General features: G+C 44.8%; 1 protein-coding gene across 5 annotated transcripts in view; it reads right to left on the bottom strand.

Annotated features, from left to right (window-relative positions):
- Positions 1–12,719, bottom strand: part of LOC115102809 (bifunctional glutamate/proline--tRNA ligase-like) — a 61,606-nt gene that overhangs the window by 16,096 nt on the left and 32,791 nt on the right. For all 5 annotated transcript variants that reach the window (XR_010461711.1, XR_010461712.1, XR_010461710.1 and 2 more), the window contains exons 15-27: positions 8,043–8,250; positions 7,377–7,489; positions 6,939–7,050; positions 6,290–6,628; positions 5,815–6,030; positions 5,338–5,556; positions 4,505–4,732; positions 3,955–4,223; positions 2,418–2,469; positions 1,829–2,038; positions 1,528–1,600; positions 1,206–1,285; positions 103–204 (exon numbers count right to left, since the gene is read on the bottom strand). Coding sequence is in view for 2 of the 5 variants with exons in the window: in XM_065012886.1 (XP_064868958.1) it covers positions 103–204; positions 1,206–1,285; positions 1,528–1,600; positions 1,829–2,038; positions 2,418–2,469; positions 3,955–4,223; positions 4,505–4,732; positions 5,338–5,556; positions 5,815–6,030; positions 6,290–6,628; positions 6,939–7,050; positions 7,377–7,489; positions 8,043–8,250 (2,221 nt within the window). In the remaining 3 variants the exon portion in view is untranslated. The remainder of the gene's footprint in view (positions 1–102; positions 205–1,205; positions 1,286–1,527; positions 1,601–1,828; positions 2,039–2,417; positions 2,470–3,954; positions 4,224–4,504; positions 4,733–5,337; positions 5,557–5,814; positions 6,031–6,289; positions 6,629–6,938; positions 7,051–7,376; positions 7,490–8,042; positions 8,251–12,719) is intronic.

Raw genomic sequence — 12,719 nt, 5'->3', positions numbered from 1 at the left:
AAGCATTGTTTGAATGCACTCCCCAGACATGACAAGTTCTATGTTTTTTACTCAACATTCACAAGAGAAAATGGACTGTTAATAATACATTGGCCTCGTTACCTCTTCGGTGGCCTCCTCTTTGGTGGCGAAAGCAGTGTGTCCCTCCTGCCACAGGAACTCTCTGGTCCTCAGGAAGGGTTGGGGGTGCTTGAACTCCCACCTCTGGGGATGAGTGAGAGAAAGCAAAAGAGAAATGAGAGAAATAGTAAAAATCACGATACATTCTGAAAAGATCACATTCGCAGTCAAACAGCAAGCATTACTTAAATTCAACAATAACCTAATACAAACAATTCGGTAGGAATGAGGTTTGGGCAGTAGGCCTTATACATTATCAAAGCATATTGGATATATCCCTGGCCTGCAAATATTATTATTCTCAGACCATATTACACTTCAAAACTCAAGCTTTAATAAAATAGATCAGTTGGTGTAGCACTTGCAAAGCACTGCAGGGCATGAATTGAAATAATTCGCTTTTTATTTTACTGGACTGATTGTAACTGTATCTGATGGTCATGGTGCTTTCAAGACAACTGGGAACTCGACATCAGTGATCTTCAGGTCGGAAAGTCCGAGCTCTAGAAAGACACCCCAGTTTCCGACTTGGAATTCAAAATGATCCCAGTCAGATCACGTTTCCCCCTGTATTCTTTGACAGTCTCTCTGTGGTCATGGTTTTAAGTGCTTCAATCTTACTTAGGCTAGTAGCCTATCAAACTTTGCTGTGGCCAGGGTTGTGGAAGCTCTCCAGGCACGATAATTTGAGTGATCCGATTGGCCAGCGCTGTAGGCGTACTCGAGTTCGCCACAGATCTCCCGGTCCATCGGGTCAAAATGGGAAAACTGTGCTTACACAGTGTGCAGGGCTTCTGAATCAAGTGCAACTATTCACAATGCAACACAAATAAAAAACATTTAAAAAAGGAGCGCAAGCCTTTATTGTTGGCTTTTCTACAGAAATGTTTGGTGATCGACTGGGAATGCCTTGCGATCAACTGGTTGGTGACCACTGTCCTAAACAGTTCTGACAAAAAAGACAGTGGACATACTAGACAGGGTTGAAGTCTTCCATTTTCAGTAGGTTTTTCCATTTTGAAATTGTACTGACCCTAACAGTGATGGTGAATATGACAATTATCATTCGTGGATTGGACACTGACCACAACGTTGCACCACTGGTTGAGTTTGATGGGGAGGTCTCTGTGGGACTGGACCCATTTGGCATAGGAAGGGTACATCACTGTAAAAAGAAAAGACGAAGAATGCATTGGTCAGGGTGTGAATTAGTAAATTAATACATATATGGCATAGAGAGGGTAGAAGTAGTAAGTGCCTTGCATGAAAATATCCATAGATACGTTGTGTCGTGAATTACACCTGTACAATGTAGATCTTTGAGACCTAGTGAAAAGCATCTGGAAATTCAATGTGTCAAGTTTAACTTTAAAGTCTGACAGAAGTGGTCAGGTGTGTTTGTCTTACCAGTTTCACTAGTGGGTCGGATAGCGACGGGCTCGGCAAGCTCAGTGTTCCCTGACCGCGTTACCCAGGCGACCTGGAGGCAGCACACACACACAAACACAGTTCACTACAAATGTGTCAAATCACTTAAAGGGGGATCTTCAGTATGACAAGAAATATGGTGATCACACATCACTTGAGAAGCGAGGACCAGGATTTCCAATAGAGAAAGATAAACACTGACACCACATCTCACCACTAGATGGTGTCAGGAACACCCCCTTCCAACACCACACACACACACACACTTCGCAACACCCACCTCAGGGGCAAAATCTGCGATGTGGGACTTCTCCTTCTCCAGGGCAGCCTGTGAGACAAACATGGGGAAGTAGCAGTTCTCCACGCCCAACTTCTTGATCTCGCGGTCAACAAACTCCTTGATGGACTCCCAGATGGAGTATGACCAGGGCCGCAGCACATAGCAGCCGCTCACATCGTAGTACTCAATCATTTCCGCCTTAGTGATCACCTGGAGGGGCAGATGTGAAGGTAGACACTTATCTTGAGCACTATACCATGGCTGCATTCAGATTCTCCACCCTTTTCCCAATCCTCTAATGGATCTAAAACCACTAGATTGGTGTTATCATTGGCTGGAGGGACTTTCCACCATTGTTAAATCAATGACAGGAAGTGTGCAAGTGCACACCCTAGCTCCAGGCCCTATTCCCAATGACTTTTTCACATCCTTTTAAATCCACCAGGGGAGTGTACAAGGAGTAGAAATGGAATTGGGCTTCAGTCCAAGAGAGGTTTGTGACAATCCCAAAACTACTGGCTTTAGTAGAGTTTAGACTGCTAGTCCAAAAACTGGGGCAATAGTCACTCGCACAGGTGTACAGACTCACCTGAGAGTACCAATCAGACAGGTTCTCCTCCTTCTTAGCCTCCAGTCCCAGTCTACATGAGGAAAATACACAGAAATCAGGTGTGAAAACTACACAGTATACTACGGATGAGTTCAACAAACTTTTCTATTTTATCGATTAGTTGATGGTTGCTGGGGCCAAAATATAGGAAGAGCTGTGCATGCATACTAGACATGGTGACTTGTCTATTGCAGAGGGAAAGCCATGTTTTGTATCTAGAGAAGTCAAATCTATGCCCACTTTGCCCAGCAATGGAAAATATCACTTCAATTGGTGTTTTTCAATTCCCTATTTCAAATAGATACGGATGAATTAGACAGACTAAACGATTAATCAACTCATCCCTACAGAATAGTGCCAACACTCAGCAGAAATCCATCTTCCGGTACAGTTAAAATGGTGAATCATAAGATGTTTGTCCTTTGCTTTTAAATCCAAGATAAAAAATCATGCTATTGTAGAAAGTTATCAACAGCCAGCCGTGAATAAGTTGAAAACAGAAAGTCTATCATGTTGTAGCGTCTACTGTAGCCAGCTAGCTACCTAGCTCTGGGCCTGGGAAAACTGCTCAACTTCAGCACCAACCCGTCTGCTAGCCAGGCCCTGAATCCATGGGAATGCACCCATGGGGGACACCAAAACGACATACAGAAATGAGATTGAGTAGAGACGGCAAATGGTGTCACTAACATGACAGTCGAGAAATGCCATGACAAAATATGCATGTCCATTGAAAATTTAAAAAAACTGTTCCACTGCACTACATTTACATGATTTCAATTTTAGTCGTCATTTAGCAGTCACTCTTATCCAGAGTGACTTACAGTAGTGAGTGCATATCATTTCATACTGGTCCCCCGTGGGAACCGAACCCACAACCCTGCCGTTGCAAGCGCCATGCTCTGCCAACTGAGCCACAGGGCACTACATATCAAAATCGGATTGGCTAATCATGCCATCAATCCAAGGCCCTGCTGGTAGGATCAGGGGAAGATTTCTCCTCAGATACCGGAAAACCCTGATTGGATAGCTATTCCTGTTTTCATTTTTCCCTTCCCCACCAGACACCACTCTGAACACAAGAGACGAATCATGATCATGATTGACAAGACTAATGTAATTTTCAATCACTTAAACCTTTAATTTTCGGTTGAAATATTCTTAGGCTTCCTCTGAAGGCTCTGACGGTACAGCATTGTCCAAGGGCAATGTTTTGGGCCTATGGCACAACAGATCAAACCACAGGTAAGAATATCATAACGCGTGCACACATTCTCGTATTGCTGACCCCAGCAGGAAATCGAAACCACTACTCTGACATTGCAAGCGCCAAGCTCTACCAACTGAGTCACACAGGACCACATCCACATTCAGCCAACATTCATCACCATCTCCCTTGATTTCTGCCATCTATCATTCCATTTTCAAATCTCCACTCCATTAAAGTACCAATGATCTCTATTCATCCATCTCTGCTTCCCACTCTCTCCTTCATCCACCCATCCAACCCTCTCACCGTGTCTGTTTCTTGGGACCCCCCTCTCCTCCTCCCCCTGCACCTCCCGACGAGACCTCCTTGACTTTGTCTCCTTTGGGCTGCTTCTTCCCTCCTCCTCCGCCACTACCACCTCCCTGTTTCTCAGACTTGTTCTCTCGGTCTTTGCGGTTCTTGTCCTCTCCGCCCGAGGCTCCGGCGGAAGCCACAGGTTTATACTCCTCTCCTGTGAGGGCCTTGTACTGGGTCTTCAGGGCCAGAAGCTCCTTCACGGCACCGTCCAGCTGGTCCTGGTTACAAGGATGCCATTTTACATTGGTTGTGTTATGCGGTCTGTTGCATTTAATTACTCAACAATCAGGACTATCCCTGAATAACAATATTAAGATTGAAATCTGATTATCATTTAACATTGGTACAAGTAGCTACAGTTGCCAACGTTAGCTAGCTATTCTAAGTTATACATGCGCCAAAATTTCAGCATTCCTCATCTGAATAGCTTGTTCTGGTCAACATGTTTTCAGCACTTTTAGGCATAGATTTACGTGAGGTGAAATTAAATCTCACTAACCTTAGGAGCCTTCTCCGACTTCAGCTTCCTCACTAACTCCCCCTGATGGGACACCTGGGAGAAGAGCACCTTAACGGAAGAGATAGACTGGGCCTCGGGGGCAGGGCTAGCCTGGACAGGGGCAGGGCTGGTGGCTGGGGCCATGCCTGGTTTGTAGTCCTGGCCAGTCACCTGCTTGTACTCTGCTTTGAGAGACAGCAGATGCTTGATGGCTGCGTCCATCTGGTCCTGAGAGGGAGTGGACAAAAACAGAAGGGTTCATGTCACTTTCTTTTAAACTACCGTAAATTAATTAATAAAGCTGTTAATGCCCAAAATATGGGGTTAAGTACATAAGAAAGATCAGGATACTTTTTAAAAATCTCTCTTAGATATAAGACACTTCAGAACAAACTTCCTTTTGATATGTTGTGAGGACTATTTGTTGTTCCATGTGGTACAATGCCTTTGTATGGGCTAATAGCAGTAAGACCAAAAATCATTTTAGCAAATAATTAGTGTATATATTTCTGGGGATACTTCAAGGGGCCGTAAAATTCAAAATCAAATAGCTAAATGATCCTTGGTATGACCTTAAAACGCCATATAGTAGAACCACCCCCACCTCCTCCCCTGGCTTAGACGAGGCTTAGACTCTGATGGATTCATATTGTAAACAATGTTGAAATAGAGCAGGCATGTCAATTCTCCCTCCAGACTAGTGTATGTATGTATATCGGAGGGTTGGGTTAATACAGAAGACACATTTTCATCATCTATATTCATTTATGAATAATTTTATCCAACTTAGGCTGGCTTTCATTAGGCACATCATTCCTTCCTGTTGTCCTCACCTTGGGGGCCTTCTCGGTTTTCAGCTTCCTCACCAAGTCACCCTGCTGAGTCACATGTTCATAGATGCCTGAGCCAGATGTGACTGTGGGGGCTTGGGTGCTCTGGACTGGGGCAGCAGCAGGGACTGGGGCAGTTCCTGGCTTGTAGTCCTGACCTGTCGCCTGTTTGTACTCTGCCTTCAAGTCCAAGAGCTGCTTCACTGCAGCATCAACCTGGTCCTTTGTGGAGAGATTGATCAAATACAGTGGTTAGAGGGATGTAATGTTCTATCAATGGTAAAATGTAGAGAACAGTTATGAACAGTTGGAGCAAATAGAGATGAGACAAGTCTTACAATGTACTATAACCGCATAATTCCCAATACCTGCAGGCTAAAAGTAAAGCATTATACTGAACTTGTCTTCCTTACCTTCGCTGATTTCTCAGATTTAAGCTTCCTCACAGGTAAAGCATTATACTGAACTTGTCTTCCTTACCTTCACTGATTTCTCAGATTTAAGCTTCCTCACAGTGTCTCCCTGTTCGGTCACACGTTCGTATAGGCCTGAGGGAGAGGATGGGGGGGATGAGGCAGAGAGAGCAGTCTTGGCTTGGGCAGCAGAAGGAGGGGTCATCCCTGGCTTGTACTCCTTGCCTGTGATCTGATGGAACTCTGCTTTAAAATCCGGAAGCTGCTTGACTACAGCATCAACCTGGTCCGGGAGAGAGAAAAAACAAGAGCGTTTTAAAAAAGTAACCTATTTTTTATTTCTACAGGTAGAAAATATTTTAACTTGTGACTAGGAGGCATCAAAAACAAAAATGAAATGAATAATGTTTAATCTTCCACTCGTGGAAGAAAGTGGAACTACTTCTAATTGTGTAGCAGGCTATTTCAACTCAGGATTCAAAATCGAATCCATAAAAATACAAAAAAGAGCCAAATGATAAACGAGAAAAATATACTCAAACCTTGGAAGCCTTCTCTGACTTCAGCTCCTCCTGCTGGGTGATGCAAGCAAAGGGGCAGGAGATGGAGTCAGCAGAAGGTGTGGGGGTTGCGGCCTTCTGAGTGGTGGAGCTGGCGGGTGGAGCCATGCCTGGTTTGTAGTCCTGGCCAGTCAGCTGCTTGAACTGGGCCTTGAGTGACAGTAGATCCTTTACCACTTTGTCCACCCTCTCCTTGGAGGCCTTGGCGGTTTTCAGATCGCGTACCTTCTCACCTTGAGCCACGATGCCGGAGAAAACGGCGCAGGCATCGCTAGCTGGGGCAGAGATGGGAGCGCCTTTGCACGTGGCTGGGAAGGGAACCTAAGAGGAGACAAGGAGTTTATTCCTTATATTACAGAAATGTAACAAAATCTACAATAATCAGTTATTTACATGAATCTATAAGAATACAGGGTGTTTCGGAAAAATCAGGTGGAAGCACATCGCCAGGTGAGCCTCAGCTATATTGATTTTACTTAACCTATATTTTCAGATCAGTGCAGATAAATGAGGAGACAAGTAGAGGAAGCGACTTCAGACTATTGAGATGAGCCCGTAGTTATTTCCTTTCTGTTGCAGTAAAGGAGAACTCTAGAAGAGGGGAAATAGAGGAGTAAGTATTAAGACTCACTGTGGTGGTGGTGGCCTTGCACTTCTCCTTGGAGCCGGTGGTGGGCATCTCCTTGGTGTGGCCATCGGGGATGAACAGCAGCACACAGGGACTCTCCTTACAGCTGTGGGTACTGGGTGACAACACCAGGGACACGTTAGTAATACAGACACTGGAACGACGTGCTTCTGCATTTAGGAAATGTAGCACCCATCCAATCCTCTGGCCCAAGTCTAGTCTAGTTACCAGGGACAGTGTATTAATACAGACACACTCTGGAACAATGCAGTAGTACTTCATTTTGAAAGGGCATTGTGCTTTTCCTTTAGAGAATATCCATCCATTGATTTATTATCTCATCCAACTATCAAACCATCAATCCATCCACCCACGCATCCCTCCCACTGGCCCAAACACAGTCAAATCAACTAGTCAAATATCTTGTAGAGGAGACAGAACCTGATTGGCTCGTAGGGCTGGTCACAGATGTAGAAGCCCCGCCTCTGCAGCTGGATGATGTCACCCTTCTTCAGGTCCTTCAGACAGGGGTCTCCCAGCATCTTCTCCTCCAGCTGCCAGAAAGAAAGGATGTGAGACAGATGTGAAGAAGAGAAAGAATGTGATAGAGGGGTGTGAGGAGAAAAAGGAAAACCTTTTCAGTCTTCCGAAGGATTAGAAGAGTGTTCCTCTATACTGGTCAATGATATCTGCTCTATTCAGAATGATGTGCTTTAATAATACATTACATTGGTAAAGCACGTTTCATTATACAGAATATTCCAAAAGTGCATAAAATAAACACCAAATCCAATATTTTTTTTTAAATAGACAGGCCAGCTGACACTACAAGGGATAACACCACCAAGGAGCACCGCTATCAACAGAAAGCCTTCCTAAAGCCTTCCAATGGTCATTAGGCCACTTTTTAAAGGAAGTGGTCCGGGAGGTCATTCCAGAGGCTGGGGGCGGTCAAGCTGAAAACCTGATCCCCCAAGGAGGAATATACTTAATTCTCATAACATTTTTACAAATAAAAACACTCCCTCACACGACACACATTGCATAGACAAACACCCTTGACACACACACACCTATTCTTGACCCATCTCACCCTTGCTCACCCACCTTGCTCTGTTTGTTGATGTACTCCTTGAAGTCATCCTCCTTGCCTATGACAGGCTTGGTGATGAGGTGCTGGTAGTTGACGCAGACGGTGGGCAGCAGGGGCGCGCGGGGGGTCTCGGCCAGCCACGTGATCTTGGTAGTCTTCTTGTAGTCCTTGTTATCCAGGTTCAGTTTTCCGTCCAGGGAGGTGACCTTACCGCTGGCTTCTCTGTGTCACAGAGATCAAGTGAGGTAGAGTGTGTGTGTGTGTGTGTGGGGGGGGGGATGGGGGGGGTAGGAGTTAGGAAGTTGACATGTCTTTTTACCATCATTGTACATTTGGCAACATTTTGAGCGAGAGAAAGACAGAAGGAAAATATACAGTGCCTTCAGAAAGTATTCAGACCCCTTGACTTTTTCCACAGTTAGGTTTCAGCCTAACTGTATTAAATATTTTTTCCCACCCTCAATCTACACACAATACCCCCTAATGATAAAGCAAAATCAGGTTTACTAATTTAGAAAATAAGTAAGTATTCAGACCATTTACACAGTACTTTGTTGAGGTACCGTTGGCAGCAATTACAGCCAAGACAACGTAGGAGTGGCTTCCGGACAAGTTTCTGAATGTCCTTGAGTGGCCCAGTCAGAGCCTGGACTTGAACCCGGTCAAATATTTGTGGAGAGACCTGAAAATGGCTGTGCAGCAACACTCCCCATCCAACCTGACAGAGCTTGAGAAGAATGGGAGAAACTCCCCAAATACAGGTGTGCCAAGCTTGCAGCGTCATACCCATGGATGTTCTTAGGGTCGTTGTCCTGTTGGAAGGTGAACCTTTGCCCCAGTCTGAGGTCCTGAGCGCTCTGGAGCAGGTTTTCATCAAGGATCTCTCTGTACATTGCTTTGTTCATCTTTCCCTCAAACCTGACTAGTCTCCCAGTCCCTGCCGCTGAAAAACACCCCCACAGCATGATGCTGTCACCACCATGCTTCACTGTAGAGATGGTGCCAGGTTCCCTCCAGACATAACGCTTGGCATTCAGGCCAAAGAGTTCAATCTTGGTTTCATCAGACCAGAGAATCTTGTTCCTTATGGTCAGAGTCTTTAGGTGCCTTTTGATAAACTCCAAGCAGACCGTGATGTGCCTTTTACTGAGGAGTGGCTTCCATCTGGCCACTCTACGATAAAGGCCTGATTGGTGGAGTGCTGCAGAGATGGGAGAACCTTCCAGAAGGACAACCAACTCCACAGAGGAACTCTAGAGCACTGTGAGAGTGACCATGGGGTTCTTGGTCACCTCCTTGACCAAGGCCCTTCTCCTCCTTCTTGGAGAACTTCAACACTGCAGAAGTGCTTTGGTACCCTTCCCCAAATCTGTGCATCGACACAATCCTGACTCGGAGCTCTACGGACAATTCCTTTGACCTCATGGCTTGGTTTTAGCTCTGACATGCAGTCAACCGTGGGATCTTTATATAGACAGGTGTACCTTTCCAAATCTCATGTCCAATCAATTCAATCTACTACAGGTGGACTCCAATCAAGTTGTAGAAACATTGAATGAGCAATGGAAACAAGATGCACCTGAGCTCAATTTCAAGTCTCATAGCAAAGGGTCTGAATACTTAAGTAAATGCAATATTTAATTATTTTCATTTTTTATACATTTGCAAAAAACCTGTTTTCGCTTTGTCATTATGGGGTATTATGTGCAGAATGCGCAGGATTTTTAAAATGTTTAAAACCATTTTTGAATAAGGCCATAACATAACAAAATGTGGAATAAGTGAAGGGGTCTAAATATTTTCTGAAGGCACTGTATATTAGTTACATGGTGTAGCTATACCATCTAGGCTAGTGCATGTGGAGAGCCACAGCATATTTTATTTTTTACATTTATTTAACTAGGCAAGTCAGTTCTTATTGACAATGACAGCCTACTAAGAAGGAAAAAGGCCTCCTGCGGTAACGGGGGCTGAGATTAAATAAAATACAGTGGGGCAAAAAAGTATTTAATCAGCAACCAATTGTGCAAGTTCTCCTACTTAAAAAGATGAGGCCTGTAATTTTCATCATAGGTACACTCCAACTATGACAGACAAAATGAGAAGAAAAAAAATCCAGAAAATCAAATTGCAGGATATTTTATGAATTTATTTGCAAATTATGGAGGAAAATAAGTATTTGGTCAATAACAAAAGTTTCTCAAAACTTTGTTATACACCCTTTGTTGGCCATGACAGAGGTCAAACATTTTCTAGAAGTCTTCACAGGGTTTTCACACACTGTTGCTGGTATTTTGGCCCATTCCTCCATACAGATCTCCTCTAGAGCAGTGATGTTTTGGGGCTGTTGCTGGGCAACACGGACTTTCAACTCCCTATATTTTCTATGGGGTTGAGATCTGGAGACTGGCTAGGCCACTCCAGGACCTTGAAATGCTTCTTACAAAGCCACTCCTTCGTTGCCCGGGCGGTGTGTTTGGGATCATTGTCATGCTGAAATACCCAGCCACATTTCAGATTCAATGCCCTTGCTGATGGGAGGTTTTCACTCAAAATCTCACGATACATGGCCCCATTCATTCTTTCCTTTACACGGATCAGTCGTCCTGGTCCCTTTGCAGAAATAGAGCCCCAAAGCATGATGTTTCCACCCCCATGCTTCACAGTAGGTATGGTGTTCTGATGACCAGGTGGCGAATCGCATCTCTGCATGTCTGGCAGACATATCAGTGTGGATGACGGATCACCACCTCAAGCTGAACCTCGGCAAGACTGAGCTGCTCTTCCTCCCGGGGAAGGACTGCCCGTTCCATGATCTCGCCATCACGGTTGACAACTCCACTGTGTCCTCCTCCCAGAGCGCTAAGAACCTTGGCTTGATCCTGGACAACACCCTGTCGTTCTCAACTAACATCAAGGCGGTGGCCCGTTCCTGTAGGTTCATGCTCTACAACATCCGCAGAGTACGACCCTGCCTCACACAGGAAGCGGCGCAGGTCCTAATCCAGGAACTTGTCATCTCCCGTCTGGATTACTGCAACTCGCTGTTGGCTGGGCTCCCTGCCTGTGCCATTAAACCCCTACAACTCATCCAGAACGCCGCAGCCCGTCTGGTGTTCAACCTTCCCAAGTTCTCTCACGTCACCCCGCTCCTCCGCTCTCTCCACTGGCTTCCAGTTGAAGCTCGCATCCGCTACAAGACCATGGTGCTTGCCTACGGAGCTGTGAGGGGAACGGCACCTCAGTACCTCCAGGCTCTGATCAGGCCCTACACCCAAACAAGGGCACTGCGTTCATCCACCTCTGGCCTGCTCGCCTCCCTACCACTGAGGAAGTACAGTTCCCGCTCAGCCCAGTCAAAACTGTTCGCTGCTCTGGCCCCCCAATGGTGGAACAAACTCCCTCACGACGCCAGGACAGCGGAGTCAATCACCACCTTCCGGAGACACCTGAAACCCCACCTCTTTAAGGAATACCTAGGATAGGATAAAGTAATCCTTCTCACCTCCCCCCCCCTTAAAATATTTAGATGCACTATTGTAAAGTGGCTGTTCCACTGGATGTCATAAGGTGAATGCACCAATTTGTAATAAGATAAGAGCGTCTGCTAAATGACTTAAATGTAAATGTAAATGTGTTCTTTGGATGCAACTCAGCATTCTTTGTCCTCCAAACACGACGAGTTGAGTTTTTACCAAAAAATTCTATTTTGGTTTCATCTGACCATATGACATTCTCCCAATCTTCTTCTGGATCATCCAAATGCTCTCTAGCAAACTTCAGACGGGCGTGGACATGTACTGGCTTAAGCAGGGGGACACGTCTGGCACTGCAGGATTTGAGTCCCTGGCGGCGTAGTGTGTTGCGTGGAGCCCCAGATCGAGGGAGATTATCAGTGGTCTTGTATGTCTTCCATTTCCTAATAATTGCTCCCACAGTTGATTTCTTCAAACCAAGCTGCTTACCTATTGCAGATTCAGTCTTCCTAGCCTGGTGCAGGTCTACAATTTTGTTTCTGGTGTCCTTTGACAGCTCTTTGGTCTTGGCCATAGTGGAGTTTGGAGTGTGACTGTTTGAGGTTGTGGACAGGTGTCTTTTATACTGATAACAAGTTCAAGCAGATGCTATTAATACAGGTAACGAGTGGAGGACAGAGGAGCCTCTTAAAGAAGAAGTTACAGGTCTGTGAGAGCCAGAAATCTTGTTTGTTTGTAGGTGACCAAATACTTATTTTCCACCATAATTTGCAAATAAATTCATTAAAAATCCTACAATGTGATTTTATGGATTTTTCCCCCTAATTTTGTCTGTCATAGTTGAAGTGTACCTATGATGAAAATTACAGGCCTCTCATCTTTTTAAGTGGGAGAACTTGCACAATTGGTGGCTGACTAAATACTTTTTTGCCCCACTGTATATATTTTTATAAATATACACACACAACGTATCAAGTGATCTTAGTTGAATTTTGTGTTTTACTGCTTAGCTGGTACTGCAGTTTCCTGGGACTAGGTGAACACTTGCCTAGTCAAAGCCCTCTGGAATAGCCTTCTGTAAAAAGCTGCACATCTAAAAAATATATTCCGATCCCACTTTAAATTAAGAACCATTTATGAAGACTTTATATAGCATACATAAAAGCGTCAAGCACAAAATAAATGCTTCACAAATCTATAGGATTATGTTATGGT

This window comes from Oncorhynchus nerka, linkage group LG28 (genome assembly GCF_034236695.1).
Source record: "Oncorhynchus nerka isolate Pitt River linkage group LG28, Oner_Uvic_2.0, whole genome shotgun sequence".
Classification (NCBI taxonomy): domain Eukaryota; kingdom Metazoa; phylum Chordata; class Actinopteri; order Salmoniformes; family Salmonidae; genus Oncorhynchus; species Oncorhynchus nerka.
The sequence above is the reverse complement of the archived record's forward strand: the minus strand, read 5'-3'. Positions and strand labels throughout refer to the sequence as shown.